The following is a 25,381-nucleotide window of genomic DNA, read 5'->3' as shown; positions in this document are numbered from 1 at the left end:
TACAAATATTATATAAAGCTATATAGATATAATATATTTATATAGCTTTATATAGCTTTATATAGTATATTATACTATTAATATATATATATATATATATATATATATATATATATATATATATATATATATATATATATATATATATATATATATATATATAATATAAATTATTATTATTATTATTATTATTATTATTATTATTATTATTATTATTATTATTATTATTATTATCATTATTAAAAGCCGAAAGGGGAAGAAGATAATATTATTATATTATGTCAAAATTTCCTGAAATGTTCTAGTTATTATTATTATTATTGTTGTTGTTGTTCCGGTTCCGGCCCCGCCCAGGCTCGACTGTGACGTCAGGCTGACGTCACGGCTCCGCCCGCCGCCGGTCCGCAGTCTCTCCCGCAGAAAACAACATTCCCGCACGGCCAGGACCCGCAGCCCCGCCGCTCGGCTCGCCACGCACGCCCTCGGCATCGACAACACGACCCGCGGCGGTTCCGTCCGACACGGTGAGAACCGCGAATCTGGGTTTCATGACGTGTTTGATGCGATTGTCGAGAAAAATGGAGAAAAGGCTTCAGGATGATGGAGAAAAAAAAGATACGACGTTTTTATACTTTGACGTCCATATTTACGTCTATAAAGGGAGCGCTTGCTTCTTTTAACGTGTAGTCCTGTTAATATTTTTATTTATCTCGATTGGTGGTGTTTTGTAGCGTGAAATAACGGTTTGACATATCGACCGTGGGCTATAGTCGCCGCCTTTGATGTCATTTTTTAGTAACATGTAATCACGTCGTATTCATGGTGAGCAAAACTGGCGCAACAATGCATCATCTGCGGGCTGCAAACCTCTGAAATCACCGTATTGATCCCTGATTACTGGATACATCAGCGGTTTTTAACCAACATTAGGTTCGTTGTAATGAACTCTGACTTCCGGTAACGCTACAAAATAAAAGCACGGCGAACAAGTTCTTATAAGTGTGTCATAATCATAATCCGGTTTATTGGTCAGGTCAAACAAGACAGGGAATTTGACTCGGTTATTTTCACTTACTGTAGAGTAAATAGACAAATGACAGCTCTTATTAAAATATATACAATTTAAAAAAAAGTGAAAGGTGCAGCAGTATGAGGTATACATGGTTATTGAAAGGTGAATTGTTACAGCATGTGGTTATTATTATTATTATTATTATTATTATTATTATTATTATTATTATTATTATTAATAATAATAATAATAATAATAATAATAATATTATTATTACTATTATTGCACAGTGACTGATTACTCTGAGACTCTGAGTGATGAGAGTCCTGTGTGTGAGGGGTCTGCAGAGATGTTACCTGCCCGTTTCCTGGTCCTGGACAGGTACAGGTCCTGGATAGATGGGAGGTTAGTCCCAATGATCCTCTCCACAGACCTAAGTGGCCGTTGCAGTCTGTTGCATGTCATTGTATATATGGGGTTTATTTCATTTTGATTACATTTTAATCGACTTTTGTTTGCTTTTTGTGATTTAGAGAGCTTATGCACTATTGCAGTACTAAATAATTTATATATTTATGAGAATCTAGTTTTTATTTCCCAAACACATGAGTGATTCAAATTCAGGCAACTTTATTAATCCCTTTGGGAGGTTCCCTCCTTCCCCCCAGTGGGGAGTTGAACAGTTTTGAACATTTGAGATCTCTAAATCACAAATTGTATTGCCATTTTTTTAACTAGAGAAGAAAATTATAGAATTGCAGTAGTAGAAGCAAGTCGTGCATCAATATGACAAAACTGCATCATATTGACGAGTACTAATTTATCTGCCTTTGAGTAGTAGGGTTTATAAAAAGGGGCAGAAAGACAACAAATAAAAAACATTTGAGATTCATGGTCAGCATATAACATGAGGAGTAAGATGCAAAAAAGTGTGACATACAAGAAAACTAAATCTTAATATTTCCTAGTTACAGTACACGTATTGATTGAACCTTCAATACATAGAACATAACCTAAGAAAATCCAAAATTACAGTTTTAAAAAAGTTTTAAAGCCACCAAGAGATATTTGTAGTTTAGTTTAAGTCCAGTATAATGAAGTGACCCAATATTTATTTTATTTCCAGAAGATCTATTTTTTTTTAGCACTCTTATTTTATAAGGCCTGTTTTTCCTGTTGCATCCACCAACCATTGATGGTGTGTTGTTGATGTTCAGTACATGCAGTGGGGTTTGGGTGCAGATTAATCTGCTGACTAAAAACAACAACAGCACCTTTGTTTTCATGGCTGTAGGTTCAACGTCATAAACTTTGCCATTTTAATAATTTGTATATGATTTATCCTTTTTAAACCAGCCTCTGCAGATATTTCTATCAGAGCCCTGTTTTGACTGCTGCAGCTACTTTCTCATTCCTTTGTTTCGGTCTGAGCCATTTAGTAGGATAATACAGCAGGTTACCTGCTAGCTACTTAACGTTAGGGATAATCGATTAATCTCAGGAGGAAAACGGAGGAAAGGAACGAGATCAGTGCAAGGTCTTGTTATGTAAACTGTCTTTCAGCTCTGCACTCAGGTCTCCAGAAGCCAGATTTGTGTTAGGTTACACCTGATGTTTTACTAAACGCACTCACTGAAGAGTCACGATCAAAAGTCAGACTGTTATCCAATGAGGAGAAGAGGGTGTTTCACTGGAGCTGCAGGTGTGAGACAGTTTACCATCAGTTAGACTGGAGTTTGTCATTTTCTGTCCTGTACGAGTGTCAGAAGTGTGTTTATGAGTACATGTCAATGCCAACATGCAGTTCATTAAATGACCACTGGTGGCTGGCCCCATAAGCTAGTTAATTTTCATCGACACCCGCGTTATAAGAACTAAATAAACCTGTACACCACTTTAGCGCTCAGCACTTTCAGTTATCCTGACCTATTGGAGCATCGTAATGTATTTGTCTCAAAGATAAAGTGGCTTGTTGCTGAATGCTGCAGCCGACTGAGCTCGCCAGAGAGCATCCAAAGACGGAGGGAAGGACGGCCAGTAGCTAGCTCTAGCTGCTGCACCTTCGTCCTCCACTGAACCACCGTCCTCTCTGCAGGACTGTAGCAGCACTGGAGTTAGCTGTGATCGGCTAGGAACCAGCTGCCCAGCTAGCGGCCCAATGATGTTTGAGCGCCGACGGTTTCTACCGAAGCATCATCTGACAGGACGATGCATGACCAGGTTTGATCAGAATAAGTGCCAGCTAACGTTAGTTAGTATGCGCTCGACTTGTGATAATTGATTGACGTGTTTTCCTGCCTCTTACCAGGCTTGTTTGCCCCGCCCATTCAGCTAAGGTGGGCGGAGCTACTCCTGTTTAGCTCATCCTTTTGCAACACGTTCACTTTGCCTCGCCTCCTGTTTAGGTGGAAACAGTATTTCCAGTTTGACGCTGAGCTCTTTGCCCCGTGTGTCTGGGTGTGTCGGCTTTGTTTAATGTTAAAAATGGCTCGAATGATCTCTGTCTTCTGCTCGTCGGCTGCACACCTACAAATCAATTCATCTTAAAAAAGAGAAAAGGAAAAACTGTTTTCAAGTTAGATCATTTGTTGTTTTTTTCCGTCAGCTTAGTCGTATTTTTTGTCTCATGACCAGACTAGTCAGTAACATTTTTTTACCCAGTCAGCGAGATATTTCTGCTTAAATATAAAAACATTTGACTAGATCAAGGACTATTAGGTGTATTTCTAGCTGTATTTTTGCAGAGTGGTAAAACCGCAAGTAATTAATCAAGTGAATTAGTCTGTTGTTGAATTTTTAATTGATCCAGATTAGTTGTAGTTGGAGTGACTCTCTTGGTTCTCCCGAGGTGAAACTGTTTGCATCACACAGCCAGACCTGTGACCGCCGAGCTAATCGGTGTGGAATTACAAGATTAGTGCCTCTGCATGGTAGTCAGAGTCCTCCTCTGCACCACGACTGACTCAGGCAACGTGCCTCCTCCTGCTGCTCAGCTGTTATTCTCTGGGATGTGTCTCCTGATGTTATGTAACGGCGGGCCTGCAGAAGCCGGATGTGCACAGCCTCCCCCTGCATGTCTGTGTTTGACGTGTTTCAGTCTGCTCTGGTTCGGGTCTGCAACGGGCCCGCCTGCAGGTCCTGTGTGTTGGTATCAATATTGTGTGCTATCTTATTTGGACACAGTATAAAGAAATGTCACCCTAACATTTTGGTTGAACGCTGTCCAACAAAGAAGAATTGCCTTTGAACTATTTTGAGAACCTTTCAAAGCTTGCCAGCACATAAACTGTCTGTTAGCGGGCGGGTTCAGCACGTGCTTTTCTGGGTCACCCTGGTCTCGCTCAGTCATTAGTGCTTCCGAGTTAATCTGTCAGAAACATTTTAACTCTTCTAGACCCTCTTGTCTGAGCACTGACCTTGGCTTTGTCAAGTATAGTCGGTTATGTTTGTCAGAACCTCGTCACCTCCGTGTTTCATGGCCGCTCAGGGGGACAGTAGCATGAACATTTACCGTAGTACATTTTCTTTTTGCAGTTTGTGTTCGGATGTTTTTCTGTTCACGCCGGGGGAAGAAGCAGGAAACTGCCTGCACTTTCCGAGTTATTCTGGTGCATTTGGACGAGTTTGAAGTCATCTCACGACCTCGGTGCTTGCTGAGAAAGGTGAAATCATTAGTGGTGGGACTTTTACTTTACAAGTCATAGACGTGTAGCATTCGGCCTGAGTTGAAATCAAAGATGTCGTCAGTGATGATAACGAATCACCCCAGGTCTCCGGGTCCTTTTAGTCCCGTGTGAATGGGGCCGTAGATGTTCCTATAGAAAGGTACAAAAGCAGGACCGCTGAAGTGGTCTTCAGGCTCCAGTCAGCCTCCACTTCCTTGTAACTCGACAATGCCTGAAGTTATGTTGATTTGTGAACTTTGTGCCTGTCGATTCTATTGACTATAAAGATTCCATCTAACGGTCATAGACGCTCATCTATCAAGCATTTCCCAGCGTTCAGCTGATGCTCCAGGTTGAGTGTTTAGGTTTTCACTCCATGAGTCCAGACAACCTCTCCGCTGCTCAGGTGGGACCAGTTTTCCCTGCGGACCTGTGCTCAGCGGTCCCATCACGGAGGACACTTTGCGGCACCCGATACCAAACTTTCTATCTTCCATCAAGTTCAGACGCTCGACTGATGGCACTGGAGGATCGTTTCTGGGTACCGTCATCGTTCTGTCCACAAATGTGCACAAACAGGCCGAGGATTTATCCCAGGAAGTTTAACAGAATATTAGTTGTTTAACAACATGCAGCACTTGGGAAGGTCCGGAGGAACTTCTGGATCTGGACCACTGGGGCATAAAAATGTGGTATTTTATCAGACAGAGATACTGATTATTCCCAAATATTTCATTTCATTTCATTTCATTTTTATTTATTCTGGTCATGGAAATATGCAAAGAAAAAAAGCAAGCAAGTAAAATGACAACACAATCAAAAACATATTCCAGAACCAGAAAGGAGCAGGAAGAAGAAAATCTTATTATACCTGCCCCTCCCTCAAAAGAAAACTGAACAATAATAACAGATGGTCTGCACAATTACTTAATTAATATCACAAGAAAAGAAAAACAAGAAAATAAATTGTCTGTCTCCATACGCATATATTATATATTTAGACTATTTCCTCGTTACTCTGGTTTAATGATATGTCTACTACTACTACTACTACTACTACTACTACTACTGTCAGCAGACGCTTTTATCCAAAGCGACTTACATCTGAGTGAACAAACACATCATGGAGCAATTAGGGGTTAAGGCCTTGCTCAGGGGTCCAAGGTGGTTCATCTTGGTGGCCGGGGCTTCAACCTGGGTCCTCCAGACCCTAACCCACCTCTGTAGACACCCCGTCTAGTGTCTAGTTCCTTTTACATGTCTGCCGTAACCTCGCTGTCATTATACTACCAAATCAGTTTAAATAAACCTCGTAGTTGCTGAGATAAATACACATTTTCATTTATTTTGTTATTTCTGAGGTAGGAATGTCAATAATGGAATGAATCAGGAAGGCATTGAATAAAGGCGTCTCCAGACTGTGTAGCTCTGAGCGGGTTCATTGAGGACACTGATGGGTGTTGCTGTGCTTGCCTTGTGTTTCACTTTGTCCTTTCTGTGACTGAGAAACATCTGTGACGGCTGCTTGGACGGCGTCAACAGGACAGTGCTGAGGGGATTTTCAGTAGCTCTTGTTTGCTTTCAAAATAGGTCAAAGTTTCCCTGGCGTTCAGTGATATATTTACAACAAGAACTGGCATGTCATGATGTAATTCAGAGGCATTAGTGAGAAATGCATCCATGCATGAAGCTCACGAAATGTGAAAACGACGTTAATCTGTGACAGAAGGAAGTCTTTTGCTAACGTTTGGGCCGATGAGGGCTGGGCTGCGTGGTGCCACGGCACACACCAGATCCAGTGTGAGGTGGTAAGATGATCTGGATAAAACCGTACACAGCCCATCTTTGTTGGGTATGGGTGGACAGGGATAGGAGAGGGATGGAAGGAGGGAGGAAAGATGATAAGAGAGTAGTGTGAAAGAAAGATATATTACACTGCAGTGCACAAAGTGGATGAAAAGGAAGCGGGGAGAGTTGAAGAGCCGGGATTCAGTGGAACCGAAGGGGGGATGGGAGGAATAAAGGACTGAGAAATGGCAGGAAAGGGAGTGAGTGGTGTTTGGACGTGGGCCATACGTTGAGGGGAAGAGTGAGACTCCGCCAAGTCGGACAGAGAGAAGGAACGTGGGATGACTTGGAGAAGAGCAGAGGAGAAAGTTTCAGTTTTTGAGGGAAGATGATGATGAGACAAGAGCCATGTCCTTGTGGGTAAACATGTCCCCCAAATTGTATACATCCTTTTTATTTCAATTAAAGTAAACACTCAGTATAGGGCTGGGCGATATATCGAGATTTTAATATATATCGATATATTTTCAAACGCGATATGGTACGAGACAATATCGTTTATATCGATTTAAATTTTTTTTTTTTTTTTTTTTTTTTTTTTTATGATTTTGATATAGCTTATTTTGTGACAAATTGACTTGAATGTTTTATTTGAGATTTGCACAAATGTGTTATTTGCACAACTGTCAACCTCAGTGGAAAAGTCTGCCTGTTACTGTCTACATTGTATTAAATGCACAGTGTATTTTAATTTAATTGTTATGCAGGAAAGGGATATTTGTTTTATTTTATTCAAGAAGCATTTTATTCTATATATGCAGGCAGTTTATTTTTATTTCATTTGTTTTATACATTTTGATATTGTGCAGACCTCTGTTAATAAAGGTACCTGTGTGACATTTGGCACGAGACTTTGTATTTTTTAAGGGTTTGCCTCAGAAAAAAATGAAGCTAATAGAAATGCTATGCTATAATGCTTTGGGGGAAACCCAAATTATGGCACAGAAAAAAATATCGAGATATATATCGAGTATCGCCATTCAGCTAGAAAATATCGAGATATGACTTTTGGTCCATATCGCCCAGCCCTAACTCAGTATAACCAAGATATGCAGAATACCACCTCTGATCACACAAAAGGTCGAACCTTGAAGAAGATGTTCTATAGCAGCAGAAGACCTCTCCGGAGTCTCAATCTCATCAGCAACTGGTGCTGCTGTGCTGGTGGAGGTGTAATCACTGGCACACTTTTATGGTACCAACTGAGTATGGGGTAAACACCACCCTAGTACTGTTGCTGACTGTGTCCATCCCTATGACCACAGTGTATCTCTTTTAGCAGGATAATACATCATGTCACGAAACCCAGATCATCTCAGACTGGTTTCCTGAACACGATAGTGAGTTGACTGCGCTCCAAATCTACAGCAACTCTGTGACGCTATCACGTTAATATGGACCGAAATCTCTGAGGAATGTTTCCAGCACCTGGTTAACGCAGTTCTGAAGGCAAAAAGGGGTCCAACCTGGTACTAGCAAGGTGTCCCTAATAAAGTAGCTGCTGTATATCTCAAGTTATATCGTTGCAATTGCATACTGCATTTTTTTTCTACTTCGAACCCTTAACACCTTAGCTGGATTAAAGCCTGATTATACTTCTGCATCAAAACTATGGCGCAGGCTATGCCATAGACCTAGTTTCTGGTTTCTGGTCTCTCGGTTCTCAGAGTGGCTCACAAAGTACATAAACTGTAGCATTTTTACAAAATGAGTAGTTGAGAAGAGGTTGACTGGTTTAACTGCATGTCATCTTGTTGGTTGAAGTTATTTTCAGGACTTTGCTGCAGCTTGGGAGGATTTCCAGCCCACATCGTCAGCTCAGAGCGCTGTGACATTGGACCGTTTCCTGGTTGCTTATCTGTGTTGATTTTTCTCTTAATGTGTATTCCTGGTTATACAAAGAATCACTGTTAACATGTTGTCAGGTGCATGAGTTTAAATAATGATGTGAGAGTTAGAGTCTCAGGACTGTCATGGTTGTTTAGGAGCAGGATTCCTTCTCCTTTCCAGCTCTTTCCCTCAGACTTTATTTGAAGCTGTAATGAATGTGTGCGACAGACAAAAGCGCTTTTCATTCGCGCTGCAGAAAGCGTACACGTAGCCTTTAACTCAACGTCCAGACAGCTACAGACTGTGCCACTGTTGCAGGAGATGAGAAGGGAAGCAGTCTGAACAGAGGATAAATGGAAGTTTGCTGCGACGGTGCCGATTGTTTCCAGTGCCTCAAAATCACTGAGACAGGGCCGGTAACTAAAACCAATTAAACGTCCGACATCACCGGTTTTGTTTTCCAGAACCTTACAGGAGAGAAACAAGAGAGTGCATAACAACAGGATTCTTGTAATGAAACGACTATTTGAATAGATTAAAGTTACTTCCAATCCTTACTGTCTTAGCTTTTACACAAAACTACTTTAGTTTTAGTGGACACACGCTGTGTTGAGTGGATGAATCCATCATCACAATCATCTCCCTCTCTGGATGTGTCATGTGGCGTTTCCTGGTGAGGGCGTGTCCTCGCTCTTCCCAGTCTCACACTTATTCCTGGAAGTAAAGCCCAGATGATGCAAAAGGGAGGATGTCTTTTGTTTCAGCTTTGCTTTGCGTTTCCTCAGGGGTTCATAAATAGGTCAGGGTCCCACCCAGGTCTTTATAGCTGGGTGGGATAGGGTGACGGTCATGTACCAGAGCTTGTACTGACTCTGAAAACAAGTCGTATACGACGATCAACTCTGTACGAATGACTCCTCATCAGAACATGAGCAGCGTTACTTTTCTCTAAAATTAAAACTAAACCGTGCCTCTCCAAATCAAATCCAATCTCCAAGCTTTTCCTCCAAAGTTTTTTTTTGTCTACTTTACCGGAGAAAAACATTGTGCAGTGTCATTTTTGGATAATTGAAGTACTGGTTTCAGATGGCGCCATAACCCAACGGCAGCGCTGACCTGCCGCAGGTGAAGGCACCTGCTCAGTTTGACTTCTGGATCTTTGTCAGTCACAGCATTTTCCTATAAAGTTTAGTCCCAAGATGGACTCCAGTCTAGTAAATCAAAGAGATAAGGACAACTATTGTGCAAAAAACCAAAACAAAAAAAATCACATATAAACAAAGAAAAGAGCCCTGAAAGTTCACTACTGCTTCAAACCGGAAACCGGAAATGCGTTGCTTCCAAGCGAACCAATCACAGCCTCTCCGTCTGAGTGTGGTCTGCGTCGCCTCGACGCGTAGTTACAATTTTCGGGAGGTGCACGTTAGTGACGGCGCAGGTGACGGCGTGTGGTCTGCGTCGACCCAAACCACACGCTGTCGGCACGGCGTCGTTTTGGCGCAGAACCATATTTCAGCCTTTACTGTTGCCAACTTGAACAGTCTGTTTTGTCTACAGTTCAACACTAGTGACTGCCTGCGTGAAAACGTTTTAGACCAAGATTGTGCAGAAAGCACATTTACACGTCACAGTGACCAGGAGGAGCCTCATCTTACTATTGTCATTATCATATGATGACATTTAAAAGTAAATCAAATGTCTACTCTGATCCAATCCCCACTCTTCATGCACTGCAGGTTCAGATTCAATTACCTGACCTTTAATTAGTCTAGACCGTAAAGGTACAAGTTCAGATCTGCTGCGCTGCAGAGCCTCAATAGATCTATCTGGGACTACATCCAAAGTTATGAACATTTGATGTTGCTGGCTTCCTGACATGAGATTTATAGCACAAATTATAAAGCATCTGGTGCTGGGTAGGTCCATAATCTGAACTCACGACACGAGTGGTGAACAACGATAGCTGGCTGTGTGGTGAGAGACGGTTGCCGTGATGCTGAGTGGCGTTTCTACGGTGATGCTGGCAATGAGCTAAAAGAACAGAACGACGTCATCTGCTGCCTACAGCGTTGGATCAGCGCTGTACCTGACCCGGCAGCTTTTTGGGGCTGCGCTGATGTCCCTAACCCGAGTCAGGGGCCTATTTCCTACAGACGCGCCTGATAATTCCTGGTGCTCCTTATTAAGGGAAGGATAAGTACATGTATGCTGTTATTGACCCAGAACGCCAATGTTTGTGTCCAAATAACCCTCATAAAACGTGTTTACAATATAAATGTGTTATGCTTTTCATTTCATCTGCAGTTTGGAGGAAGCCTGATATCAGGCTAAATGGTTGACTTCAGTTCTGAGGAGATTGCCTTTCAAATTAAAAGCTGCTTGAATAAAATGTCTTTACTTAGCCCCCTTTTTCTGTTCGGAGTTACAGACATCATGCATAAATCTTCTAAACAAAAAAAGTGCATTATATTCCAAATATTTTTTACCCTTTCTTGATTAATTGAAGAAAAAGAAATCACCAACGATACTCTTTGACCAGATAAATTATGTGTAAACCACATTCCCAAAGAATTATATTTTACCGTGTGCAGAGAGAACACAAATATTTACCTGAAAAGGTCTCTTTATTTCCTTTAGAGGTAACATCTCTCACTTTGCAGTGTCAGAACTGGGTTTATTACCTGAACCTATTCTCTGTGCAGTAAGGTAACGCAGGATGAAGAGAGAAACCTCAGACTCGTAGCTGAGGCTCATCTCCTGTAAACAGATGCTACACAATCAAGTCTTCCCAACCCGGCAGCTAATCTCTTAAACTCATTTGTTTAACCCTTGTTATGGTGTTAACATTGTACTTCCTGCTGAAAGGAACTGTCGTGTACTTAAGACGACCTTTCTAGCATGGTCTGTAATGCCCTGTTGTGTTATGTTTTTGTTCTTATCGACTACTGTTTGTTTGTAAAACATCAGAAGTCTTTCTATTTATATACGATACGACTTTTAAGTAGAAAACATGTCAGACAACGTTGATATCACGGTTTCATTGTTAAACATGTTGCCTGTCTAATGTTATGTAACGGACGGATCTCCGTCTTGTCCACGTCATGCAGTAACAGGATCCGCACGTGATGATGGTAATAGTTAGCTTTCACCGTTTCATTTTAAAGCAATAAATGCTTTAAAATGAAACTGCTGCCTAGAAAGGTAAACTGTCATTGCAGATTTGGGAAATGAAGAACTTTGATGCTTTGAAGGAGTTAGAAAAGTACTTGTACAAGCAACTTCTTTAGGCTTTTCAGTTGGGAGGATCAGCACAGTGTCCATGGTTCATAAGCTAAGCTACAGTACGACACTATTTAATATGACTTTGTGTCTACTGTTGTTTTGTTGGCAACATCAGAAACAACATTGGTTAGTTGCCTGGTGCTTGGTTAAGCTTTGTCCAGACCAACCTGCAGCCACAATGGTCTGTTAGTAAAATTAACACAACAAAACGTATTCTCTTTAAAATATAAACGACTGTGTTCTGTTAGGTCTTTATTCACAGCTCAGACGTCAACACAGGACTGAAAGGCAAAAGTGGCGGCAGCTATCCATCTGCTAGCCCAGCCATCAATCAAAATACCATAACGCTAATTAGATAAATGTGTTTTTCCTTCATATAGTTTTAGTTTGGATGTGAAATTTAGCTATGGAGACCCAACCAGGCTGTAAATATGTTTATTTCTGCTGCAAAGTTGAGCTTTCACCTTGGAGGTCAATGGGGATGGACTCTGGTTTGGAACCTAGTGGTCAGTAGAGGAACTGCATCTCTTCTTATTTCCACATGAGCTTCAGCACTGAGGTTGGTGCTTGTGTGTGACCAGCTGGCCGGGATGGGAGTCCAAACTTACCTCAATGACGATGAATGCATTTAAGATAAAAGATAAAAGTAGGTTTGGTCCAAAAGAACGAGGCTGTGATGAAGGTTAAATCACTGGTGTCTTCTTCTCTATAATTCATCAAGTCAAGGAACTAAATAAGCCAACATGGACGAGATCGTTGATGGGTGTTCATGGGAAACCAACGCTTCTTTGCTCACAGATATGAGGAGGAATTAAAAAGGTTGAGCTCCTCCTCTGCCCAAGGACGGATTATCATGACCACGGGCCCTGGACACAAACTCGCTATGGGCCCCTACCTACAATAATATCCTACGTGCACGGTGCATGCCCTCCCCAATCACTCATTTTGGTCACACAATGGCACAGAGAATCCACAATCACACCGTGTGATTGTGATGGCGGAGCGTGGGTCTCAGTACAGAGGGGGCGGAGCATTCTCCATGGGCCCTTATGATAGTCATTTTAACGTTCAACAACACCTCATCCTACCCCTCAAACTACATTTATTCTCACTTTTATTGAGCCAAGCATATAGGCCTATGCTGCAGAAAGCAGAGTAAAGTCACAAACTTGTTCAGAAGCACACACACACACACACACACACACACACACACACACACACACACACACACACACACACACACCGGCCTGACAGCTGTCAATCACACGCCGCTGACTCGGACTGACTCAGTTCCATCTTTGATACAGTTTAAATACAAAAAAAAACCATTACACATATTTAGAAAGATAGACACAGCGGTCTATAACATAATTTCTGAGCTCTATAATAGAGAATAGACTCGGCGGTCTCGTTGACAACAACACAAAGCTCATTAAAATAAGTAGGTGGTCAAGAATACCACAACTTTCTGATAAAGAAATTATTTATGAAGGTTACACTGACTCACCAATGGTAGTTGACTCTTCCATAAAACTTTGTACATGGTTAGTCCTCTTTTAAAGTTTAGCGCTCATCTCTTTCATGGCCGCAAATTTGCCGAGTCGGCAAATTGGCTCTAACTGTTAAGGCTGATTTATGGTTCCGCGTTACACCAACGCAGCACTACGGCGTAGGATACGCGGGAATGCGCGGAGGCGATGCGTCGATTTAACGCGGAACCATAAACAGGCTTTACAGCAAATCAGCGTTTGCTCACGGCCCTGATGCGTTCAGGACAGTTGTAAAGTAAGAATTAGTCTACACCGACCGCACAATGCACATTTTATCGTAATAATAGCCTACAATTTACGATTATATATGAACGTATCACACAAAACGGGGCCCTATCATTGGGCCCTATGAGTTTGTAAATTTATTTTAATTTACACATAAAAAAAAAAAAAAAAAATGTTTGAAAGCCGAGGGCCCCCATTGGCTCCAGGGCCCTGGGCACTCGCCCACTTTGCCCATGCGGTAATCCGTCTATGCCTCTGCCTCTCTTTTGCAGGGGAAGTTGAAAGCTTATCTAACAGCAAATGCCACTCCGTTCTCAGTGTAAAAGGTCACCTGTCCGGAGAGCCGCCTCAGATATTACGGTGCGGCCTCATCCCGCTAACATTTCGACTCACCGTTTCTCAGACGGCCCTTCTTCTCTCTTTATTGAGTGTAGAAGTGATGGAGCCGCCTTTTCTACGCTCCTTCCTTGGAAATGTGCTTGTGAAGCCCTTATGAGCATTTTACTTGTGTATATTATCATCCAAGCGGATCTGCATTTACTGAACGGTGAATTAACTACACATCATCTCCTGGTAGTTATTGTTTCATCTGAAAATATCCCAACCTTTCTTTATCTGCTGTCACAATCACACCTGCCTCACGTGCGTAATGACTGAAGAATGCCATTTCCAATGTTCTTTTAACTGACGTGGCGTAGCAGGGATTATCTTTTATTACTGGAGTTTAGCGTAATTAAGGCTTCATGCGTAGTTGGCCTTGGCAGGCAGTCATCTATTCCAGGTCAGGAGTCAGTGAGCTGGTGGTTTAGAGCAAACCTTTGAGGCTAATCCTGCTCACAGTCTTCCTTTATTATTACTTCACTGAAAAGAATGAAAGCTGGTGCACTGATTTAATTCATTTAACAAGGCCAGATTTGATTAATCTGGCTGCAACAGGTTGGCAAATGGAGCTTTACGGACAGAGAATATGAAGGAGGTTTGCACAGACTACGAGGAGACATCCTCCTCTTTAATTTGAGATAACAGTATCATCAGCATAAATGCTGAAGGAGCCTCTCAGCCGTTAAACTGCACTTTCGATGAGGGACTGGAGGCCGGAAAGATGACCACACCCCCCCCCCCGTATGTTTACTCCTTCAGGAACCAGTTTTCAGCACAAACACCTTTGATTAACAGTTCTGTAAACACTGTGGAAAATGCAGAGCTTTTATTAGAATAAGACTGCTTTGAACTGTGACGGTAGAGTTTTAAAGCAGCAGAGGAACTTTTGCAGTTTTTAGCACGCTGGGCCCCTCGGTAGTCCATTGAGGCTACGTTGTTTTATTTGTCTCCGGCACTTTCTACGTGGTCGGGGGAAATAAGTGTTTTTATTCCACCATCTGACATTGCTGATTTGCGAGCTAAAATGTAAAAACCTTTAACATACAACAGCGTTTCCGGTCAGTTTCTTATCGGGTACGTAGCTTCGATGTGTCTTTGATGATGCTTGCAGGGGCAGATATCGACAGCTGGAATTCATTGGCTGCTGGCGGTCATCTTGAAATCTTTTTTTTTTCCATGTGAAGTGGTTGTTAAGTGGCCACTGTAGCGCCTCCTACAGTTGGATTAGTCTTTGAGTCATTGGTCAAGTAATCAAATTTAACATTACAATTCATCAACAAATAAAAATCTGAAAAAAACCCAGATCCAGTAGTTCTGGAGATATGACCCAGTTATATTTATAATTATAAAGCCACCTACGGGTCATTTCACCTGCACATTCAGCTGATGATGAGTCTGTAGACCAGGTTTGGTATTTGTACGATTTACAGTTGTTGCTGGAGAAAAATAATAAAACCAGAAGACACATGGCTCTAGCACTGTCCCCTGAATGAAGGGGATTGTAGTGTTTCATGGGTGTTTTTGTCCTTTGAAGCACAGCAAAGGGGGGTGGAGAGGGAGATGGTGGGAATACCCAGCATGCATCAGCATGTGCTGGTGTTCAGGGTGTGATATGTGAATGGGTGTTAGCTCACAGGCCTTTCTGAGAGTCAGCTGTTTGATGTTCATGTGGACCTCACTGTTTCCACTTCACATGAGGCTGACTCACTCTGCTCCGTGTGACGATGTGGACATGATGGCTGCAGTTTTGTACAGTGGCGCAGCTCTTTTCCGTAAGCTTCCCGTGTTAGTCATCTCGGATGAGTTTGTAAAATATTCAAATCCTCTCGGGGAACTGGCGTATCGCTCCGTGGGTGGATATAGCTCTAAAAGCTGTTTCATCGAGTCGGTAGTTGCTTCTGAAGTCCTGCAGTGCCATGAAGCCGATGAAGCTGTCAGGGGAAAGAGGCAGGTTCTGCACGGTACAGGTCTCCCCAAAACCAGTTACCATGCACCCGCGTAGTCCCTCCTGCGGTTTACGGTCGGCAGTCAACCTGGCCTGCATGTCTTTGGATTCTGGGAGGGAACCAGCTGCACAATACACCACATTATAAGGTTTTTAATTCATTCAGACATACACACAGATTTATGCCGGAAGCAGCAGGCGACATCATTCTGAACTAGGGCTGTTCGATTAATCGATTTTAAATCGTAATCGCGATTATGTAATTAGAACGATGTTAAAACGTGAAAATCGTAAAATCGATTTTTCACTTTTTTTTTTTTTTTTTAACCTTGTCTGCACACATATTAATGATTGATACCATATTAATGATTGATGGAAATACCTCTCAATACCTGCGACAAGTGCCCCATCGGAGAGGCTCTTTAGTGTAGGAGGGGGCGTTGTAACGTGCCACCGGGCATCCCTCAAGCCAGATGCCGTAGACCGGCTCGTGTTCCTTGCAAAAAACTTGCAAATGTGAATAGCAAATGTAATGACTGACATTACACACCTCTACCTCCTTCATGGGTTGCATTATTATTTAGCATGCAAAGACCCAGTTTAGTTTAATTAGAAAATGTCTTGTTTTATTTAATTGGAAATATAACTTACTGTATGTTTGCAAGTGCTGATTTGCTGATTTTTTTTTTTCAGAGATAAAACTTTTATTATTTTATTATATTTTTTAAAACTTTTTTTCAACTTATTTTACAGAGTTTTGCACTTTATTCATTCATTTTTGGTTTAATAAGAGCAAAGTTTGCACTTAAAGCCCAATGGGGCAAATGTTCAATAAAAAAACAGCATATTTGAAATCATTTCTTTGCCTTTTGTCAATTCACAAAATAATCGTAATCGTAATCGAAAATCGGATTTTGAGAGAAAAAAAATCAAGATTTTATTTTTGGGCAAAATCGAACAGCCCTATTCTGAACCTAAAAATCCAGCTTTGTAGACTTTTACTGCCTTGTACAAAAAAACAATAAATGTATGTATAGTGAGGGGTGAGGACTATCAGTCATCACATTTGCTGCTTAGCACTTAGCATCCTTTTAACTTGAGAAATAACTCCTGAGCTGTGGATAAACACCTAACATAGCATGGTTATTTACGTTTTAAATAGAATATGTTTTGTTGTGGTCTGGATTGGTCCGAGGACCAGTTCCAGCTAAGAGCAGGCTGTTGCAGCTATTATGGTGCATAAAACGAGCGCACCCATCCTGCGGACCCCGTAGTTCTCAATGAACTGATTACCTGGGGGGGCGTGGTTAATTTACAAATGTTTGTCATTCATGTTGTGTGTTAGTGTGTTTGAGCGAAAAGTAAAAAAACAGAAACAGAAATATCTCTGTCTTCATTTAACAAACATGTCATACAACGCAGGCAGCTTGTTAACCATGCGTCGGCTAAACGGAGCAGTAATTCCTGATATCGCCACCGAACAAACATTGAAATGGCAGCTCCCTTTGCCTCCTTTTAGGGGAGTAAAACCAGGACAAAAGTGGCATTTAATTCATTGATCTCCATGTTTAAAAATCCAGCTTTGTGGATGAAATGCATAACAACATTTTACAGCCTTGTACAAAAAAACAATAAATGTATGTATAGTGAGGGGTGAGGACTAGAAGTCATCACGTTTGCTGCTTAGCACTTAGCATCCTGTTAACTTGAGAAATAGCTTCTGAGCTGTGGATAAATACCTAACACAGCATGGTTATTTACATTTTAAAGGGGATACGTTTTATTGTGCTGTAAATCTTTCCATAAACTTGTTCTGTGTTGGTCTGGATTGGTCCGAGGACCAGGTCCAGCTAAGAGCAGCATCGGCTAAACGCAGCAGTAATTCCTGATATCACCACCAAACAAACATTGAAATGGCAGCTCCCTTTGCCTCCTTTTAGGGGAGCAAAACAAGGACAAAAGTGGCAGTTAATGGACTCAAAGTCACCATGGTGAAGAATGCGAGAGTGCAGAACAAGAGCACGAGGAAGAGTAAATGCTTGACTTATGAAAGGGCTCGAACCTCCAAGCCTCCGGCAGGACCTTCACGGCAAAGCAGTGGAAAACATCCAGATACACCGATCGCTTTTATGAGCTGCGATCGAAACATCGCCTGAACACTAATACTGATTCCTATATCAAAATGAGGTTGTTGTTGTTTGTTAAACTGTGATAAAAGTTGTATCCAACCTTTTATAATCAGCAATGCTTCATCTCAACAGGATTCTCCAAGTTCGGCTGTTTCAACAACAACAACAAAAGAAGCTCTATAATTCCAGGAGGTTGCTCTGCAAGCACGCTATCCGTCCACATTTACACCTGAAAAAGATGTAGACGTCTGTAGACGATCCTCTTATTCATGCCGCTGCTCTCAAATGCTTTTTAGCACAATGTCTGAGGGATTTCTGGGAGATTCTTTGTCCACGATTTCACGGAGGAGCAGTGGATGATGGCTTGCACAACTTTGGAGGAGTTCGCAAAGCCTTAACCCTAATTGCTCCATGGTGTGTGGTGTGTGTGTCTCAGATGTAAGTCACTTTGGATAAAAGCGTCTGCTAAATGACAGTAGTAGTAGTGGGGCCCGCTCCGCCAGGACTAACGGATCCATTTCTGTCAGATTCACTCATGGGACTCCTGGTTTCTATTGCAGTTTTGCGAAACTTTCAATTTTTTGAAAGACACATTAAGGAAGCGTTAAATAAAAAATGAATTTCCAATATATGAGACTAGTTTCTACGAAACCAATGTGTCATCATCACGTGCTTTTACTGTTCCCAGCTCCGATTGGTGCAGTCTTAAGTCTCTTTTATGAGCTCCCTCGAAAAGTTTACCGTTTTACCTGCATGTGGAAAGTTAATCAAAACATCTTTTCTCTGTGTCTCTGTTCTTTTTGCAGATGTACCACTCTGACTACGGCGTAGACTTTCCTGACCTCTGCTTCCATATCCCCGGCAGCCCTGCAGGACCGGCTCCAGAAACCACAGTCTGAGAAAAACGCCCCTCAACAAGCCCCACTCCCAGCTCGTCTCGCACCTGCCTCTGCAGCGGCAGCTCCAGCTCCGCTCGGACCATGGACAGCCCTCCCAAACTCTCCGGGGAGACCTTGATCGTGCATCACATCCCCTTGGTGCACTGTCAGGTGTCAGGGGGGCGGCAGGGCGGCTGCGGGGGCTCACTGAAGAGGACTAATCCATTTAGCCCGCCGGAGAACCTGGGTTTGAGTCGGACTACATCCCTCCCGGAGAGAGACGTCCTCCAGAGAGAGGCTCTGCTCTACAACAGCCTGATCCAGACCTCCAGCGGCTCCTGGGCCTCCAACAACGGAGGAAAAGAGAGGAAGAGTGGAGGGAGAGGGGGCAGCACAGCCAGCGACGATTCGTCATTTACCTCCAGCAATTCGGACGACCACCCGGTTACAGCTCACACGTTGCCCAGAGCCAAACCCAGGAGCAGGAACCCGTTTCGTCAGAACCCCTTCCTGCTGAACACGGAAGATGAGGAAGAGGAGGAGGACAGCGACAACCTGAACGGTTACCAGGAAGACTCCTCTTTTCACCTCCACAGTGACACAAACTCCGTGCTCGATGACGGGATGACGTCCTTTCACCTTCACGATCTAGATTTTGCTTCGGAGCCCTTTCTTTTGCACGGCTTAGAGGGAGGAAGCCGTCGGGAGTCGCTGAGGGGCGCCGTCGCGGATCTGTCCAACCACCTGCAGGATCTTGACATCTTAAGTCTGGACAGCAAGCGCCGCCACGGGAGCGGCGGCTCCAACATGTCCATGGACTGCGGAGAACAGGACTGGGGCGACGACGAGGACGAAGATCACCCCATGAGGTGCGGGCGAAGCAGCAAGACGGGCTCGTACTCGTCCAGCTCGTCCACGCAGCAATGCTCCTGCTGCGCTCTCTCCCAGAGCTACCCGCAGCACTTCCCCGAGACCTTCTCCGAGGCCTTCTCCGAGTTCCAGCAGGGCTACGGCAGCGACTCCTCCTGCAACAGCTCCGACGGCGTCCTCGTCAACTTCAGCGCCATCTACAACAAGATGAACAACAGCATCCCGGAGAAGCCGTCGGCGCCGCTGCCCGCCAACCTCAACAGCTCCAACGAGCAGTCCTGCACCTCGTCTGTTTCAGATCTGCCCGGAAACCAGGATTCAAACGGAGGAGCTTTCTACTTGGACCTGCACAGCTCCCCCAGCGAGCCCCCTCTGCCCCAGCGACAGCCCTCTTGCCTCCCCTCCGCCTTCCCCCTCATCAGCGAGTCGCACCTGTCCACCTCCTCCACCTGCCCCTGCTCCGTGGAGCACCAGGCCGCCCTGGAGCTCGACGCCAACTGCAACTCCTACCACCCTCCTCACGCCGCGTCCCCCGGCGACGTGGCCTCCTGCCTGCAGAGTCAGGCGCGTCTAGTGGTCGCCACGCAGAACTACTACAAGCTGGTGACCTGCGACCTTTCGTCCCAGTCGTCCCCGAGTCCCGCGGGCTCCTCGGTGCACAGCTGCTCTGACGAGCACAGCAAAGGCACCCCCACCCCGACTCAGCCCAGCGAGTACTTCCTGTTCAGGCAGCGAGCTGATGACGAGGGACTGGAGGAAGAGGACGAAGAAGAGGGAGAATCCTCCAGAGTAAGTAGAGACAGCCATTAGTAACAGATCACCAGTTCAGTTCAGTTCAAGTTTATTTATAAACAACAATAGCTGACCAAAGTGCTGGACAAGTGAAAAAGTGAAAAATAAAAACAAAACAGGACAACATAAAGGCAAGGCAAGTTTATTTGTATAGCACAATTCAACACAAGGTAATTCAAAGTGCTTTACATCAACATTAAAAGCGGCAAGACACAATTAAACAGTAAATAACAAATTAAATGAAATAAAATGATAAGAAAAGAGGTAAAATAATCGGATTCTATTCCGATATTGATTTGGGTTAGTGTTATTAAAACTGTTTTTTGAGCTGTTGTTATGAGCTGAATTATATGACTGTGTAGTTATGCAACATATTAATTTAATGCTAGTATTATATTGAGATTCAACAGCAAGTATTGGCAGCTAATGATGCTGTAAGGACCAGAATGTTGATAGAACTGCTTTCAGAAACATCATGTGGGTCAGAATTATCAAACAGATCAGCAGCAAATGGAGGACATATGAATTAATTGGTTTTATTTTTTCCCATTCATGAGAATTTGGTTTTTAGCATTTTATGCAAACGCCAAGACAGTATATAAAGTATATAAAGCAAAGAAATATTTTATGCAATTATAACTGAAAACATATTTAAAGGCAAAAACATGGAACAAGTTATTCTTGTGTCTAATAAAACATTCCTTTTTTGAGCATAAACAAAAAAATAACAAAAGTTGTAATGTAATGATGAAAAAAAAGATCTTTAGACATATGAATCGATTTTTAGGAATTGATATGAGAATCGATTTAGAATCGGAACATCGATCTTTTCAACACAGGTCTAGTACTGATCCAGCCGCTGAATCACCAGCTGCAGCCCAGCTCCCACTTCAGTCTCGCCTTCAATGTTTCTCTGACAGCAATTTAAAGATGCAGTTCAGCTCATCCAGAGTCTCCATGATGGATCAGCGTTTATAGACCTCCGATTGATCCGAGCGCTGGCAGGGAAGAGCAGGCATTGGAAACACCCGGCCTCGTCTTCGTCGTGGCTGGATAACGCCAACTTAGACTTCCTTTTTCCTCGTCTTTGCTGTTCTCCACCTTCCTTCCTTCCTTCCTTCCTTCCTTCCTTCCTTCCTTCCTTCCTTCCTTCCTTCCTTCCTTCCTTCCTTCCTTCCTTCCTTCCTTCCTTCCTTCCTTCCTTCCTTCCTTCCTTCCTTCCTTCCTTCCTTCCTTCCTTCCTTCCTTCCTTCCTTCCTTCCTTCCTTCCTTCCTTCCTTCCTTCCTTCCTTCCTTCCTTCCTTCCTTCCTTCCTTCCTTTCTTCCTTCCTTCCTTCCTTCTACGTATACTTTAATTTCACACTTGATCCCAGTTATTATTGGCCACATCTTTTTTTTTTCATCACTCCTCTTCAGTAAAGCTGTCCGTCGTCATAAAAACGGTGCTCTGCTATAACTACATCTGCTCTGTGACCTTCCTTCTCTTTTTCTTGTTTTTATTCATTTATTTTTTAGTTCTAAATCAATGGCGAGGGATTCTTTTTCCGACATTTGGTGCAGTTGTCATGTGAAACAATAGCTTATCACCTGTAACTCAGGACACAGATGACATGTAATTAGTTGCTCCTGCATCTGTTATGAGGTCAAGCTGAAGATGAAGATTACATCATCAATATAGAAAGTAGAAAGTCTGTGACTTCTGCTGTAGTTGTTCAAGGATATAAAACCCAGGCAGCACTAATTACATCACACTTACAAACAGCTGAATGAAGCTAATAAAAGGAACAGAAATGGCTGCCGCACAGTCCAGAGCACCATGTGACCGTGGCAGTAACCGAGGGCCGAAAATATCCGCGACTGGCAGCACTTCCGCTCTCGTTTTAGACGTCTGCCTGGGCTTGTGCTGTCACGTCTCAGGATTATTTTAGCGGCTACATGCAGCTGATGTCAGCCGGCCAGACACTGTAGCTGAGGAGGGTTCTCTCCAACTCAGCCGTCGTCTGAATCGTGAAATACGGTGTTTCTCCTGCAGGCTTCTGTTGGTTAAACTGCGTTTACACTAGCTGTGAAATTATTACTTGAGCTTGTTTTACGTATTTATCTCCCTCCAGCGAGATGACGAAGAGGATGAAGAGGAAGAGGAGGAGAACCAGCAGGCAGCTGCCGGGGCTGAATCTGCTTCTTCCATGATTGAAGGCCAAGTGTACGTCAACGTCTCTCCTCCCACGGCCTCCGGAAGTCGTCCCCGTTCCCGCAGCTACGACCGCAACCTGGACAAGTCGCCCCCCCCACGGCTGGGCTCCCTGGAGCGGATGCTGAGCTGCCCCGTCCGGCTCAGCGACGGCGCCGCCCCGGCCCAGCCCCCTCCTCCTCGCGTCACCTCCTTCGCGGAGATTGCTAGAAGCAAGCGCAGAAATGGGGGCGCGGGGGGGTCGCCGCCTCTGAAAGCAGGCGCCGACCCGTTCTCCTCCATCCATTCCAACCACTCGCACTCCTCCGTGGACTTCTCTCCGATCCCGGAGCAGCGCGTGGAGGCCGACAGCCCGGCCGCGTCGCCGCTGCCCTTCACCAGATGTTATAGCCAAGGCAGCATGGAGCGACATCTGGAAGCTGGACGAGAGAGTCGGACCAAGGCTGAAGGTACGTCCTCCTCTTACCTCGGCCGTTTGTCCCCAGGAAGGCAGAAGAACTGTAAAAACACAACAGGGTGCAGAGTCACGGTGGCAGGATGGGGTTACAAGCTGCTTTTTAAAGCTTTTCTTTTAAACACTAACTTCCCTCGATGCCTCCAGAAATCTGTCGGCAGTCGTAAATGGCTCCCTGGCAGGCGATAAAAATTCAAACGATACTGTTATCTGTGTTTTTAGAGAGTCTACCCAGAGCAACATAACTGTTGCGTAATGATTCTGCCGCCGTCGACAGGTTATGACGTAGTGCCCCGTTGTTTTCTTTAGCCAGTAGGTCAATATGTCAATAGGTCAATATGTCAATAAGTCAATATGTCGGCCGTCAGAGCTAAGCGATCGAAGGTATGGCCTCACTTTATCAAACGTAATGAAGCTTCGGCTCAATGCAATATATGCCAGAAAGTAGTTGCGTCCAAGGGGGGGGTAAAACCAGCACCATCATGAAACACTTGCAGTGTGCTCACAGTCCAAAAATTAAGGAGTGCCGGCGTGTTGCCTAAACAACGTGGCTAACGTTAGCAGCCCAGCTAACGCTAACAATGCCCTCCTCGGTGCAGGAAGACTCTGACACTGCTTCGTCATCATCATCAAGTCAAGGTGAAATTATGAATCATTAAGTTGGTACTTAATTTACTCAGAAGAATGCATTATCAATTTTAGCACCGCTGATATATGTTACGTTTTATACACTAAATTACACCTTGTTGTGGTATCGATAAGAGTACCGATAGATAAAACTGATAAGGAGTATCGTATTGGTATCGGTATCGATAAATTCCTAATGATACACATCCCTACTTGTAACGGCCGCAGACCAATCACAGCTCACCAACCAGTCTCTAGTTGGCCGGGGCTGCTGGTCCTCGTGTCAGATCTCGTTAGCACTCGCGATGCCTGAAATTAGGATGTTTGGACAGAGTTGACCGGAATAAATGTAAAGTAATATTAGCTAGCAACACGAGTTAGCATGAGCTAAGCTGGCTAATGGTTAGCCAAATGGCTAATTGTGACTGAAGTAAAGAGGCCGTGGTTCAGCCGGCCGCCCAGCACTCTTCATTCCAACCATTTACAACGTGGCCACACGGTATGGGGAAATATTGATTTCAGTTCTTCTTATACACTGTGGTCAGTACAGTATTTCAGCCTTTTTTTGTCAGCCCATTTTGTGTGTGTGTGTGTGTGTGTGTGTGTGTGTGTGTGTGTGTGTGTGTGTGTGTGTGTGTGTGTGTGTGTGTGTGTGTGTGTGTGTGTGTGTGTGTGTGTGTGTGTGTGTGTGTGTGTGTGTGTGTGTGTGTGTGTGTGTGTGTGTGTGTGTGTGTGTGTGTGTGTGTGTGTGTGTGTGTGTGTGTGTGGATTCAGAAAAAAACTCCATGAAGCTGCAGCTCTGCATGTTTATCACGGCCTTCAAAGGTTGAAGAATCTATTTCATTGTTTTTCTTTATGAAGAACATAAGTGTTCAATGGTGATTTAAAGCGAAAAAAGATTAACTGGACTTACAAAAAGTAATTTAGCCGTTGAACTGACATTTGTCCCAATTCATTGAAAATGGTTTCTTTTTAACTCAACATGTTAAAGCTGATCATTATTGATTGTTGAACAAAACCGTGAAGAAGAATTAAACTTAAGAGAAGTAATTAGCAGTCTGCAGAAATCATTTAGCCAGATTAAAGTTTCATTTAGTGAGCAATATATCCACAAGGAGGTGAAGTGCTTCCTGACAGAGGCTTTTTCTTTCTTTAAATGGCTGAAAACCTAATGGAGATTTCAACGTGCCTCATATTTATGCAGTAGATGCAACAGCACAAAACAAAAATCTTCGTGCAGCGATGCCCTTGAGTCGTATGTAGTTTGTAGCGCAGACTGATGCAGAGCAAGCATCCTCGGCTTCAGGAGGAATAAAAGGGTGAAGTGGGCCAAACGTGAGCCGACTAACAATCAGGTGAGATGCAGAGGAACCCCCCCCCCCTGTGCTCCACATGAACACACGAGGCCTGGGTGGGCTGTTTGTGTGTCTCTATCAGTACGTGCACATGCAGCGATTCAACCTGGTTGGAGATCATTTGCACACATCGTACTGACTTTTTAACTGCATGTGAACACTTTAAGTCAGTCCAGTCAATCTGATCAGACCGGATTCGTCAACCTACTTGCAGCACCTAGATAAGCCAGTCCCAAGCCAGTCGCAACCGCCTTGTTAATGCCATGTGAACGGGGACATAGATATTACAGTCTGCGCATGCTCGAGATTTTCCCCCGGGTGGGGTTTTCCCCCGGGGGAGGGGATTC

At 43.6% G+C, this 25,381-nt stretch overlaps 1 protein-coding gene across 3 annotated transcripts in view; it reads left to right on the top strand.

Annotated features, from left to right (window-relative positions):
• The first annotated feature begins 393 nt into the window (after window positions 1–393).
• The window catches only part of rusc2 (RUN and SH3 domain containing 2), a 44,412-nt gene continuing 19,424 nt past the window's right edge, over window positions 394–25,381 (top strand). For 2 of the 3 annotated variants that reach the window (XM_061730688.1, XM_061730686.1), the window contains exons 1-4: window positions 404–524; window positions 3,108–3,232; window positions 18,674–20,404; window positions 22,519–23,047. In XM_061730688.1, coding sequence (XP_061586672.1) covers window positions 18,848–20,404; window positions 22,519–23,047 — 2,086 coding nt within the window. In that variant the 5' untranslated portion in view covers window positions 404–524; window positions 3,108–3,232; window positions 18,674–18,847. Of the gene's footprint in view, window positions 525–3,107; window positions 3,233–18,673; window positions 20,405–22,518; window positions 23,048–25,381 lie in introns of all 3 variants that reach the window. The other variant, XM_061730687.1, reaches the window with a different exon arrangement.

The sequence above is a fragment of the Cololabis saira genome, chromosome 9 (genome assembly GCF_033807715.1).
Source record: "Cololabis saira isolate AMF1-May2022 chromosome 9, fColSai1.1, whole genome shotgun sequence".
Classification (NCBI taxonomy): domain Eukaryota; kingdom Metazoa; phylum Chordata; class Actinopteri; order Beloniformes; family Belonidae; genus Cololabis; species Cololabis saira.
Note: the sequence above shows the minus strand (reverse complement) of the source record. Positions and strands in the feature narration are given on the sequence as shown.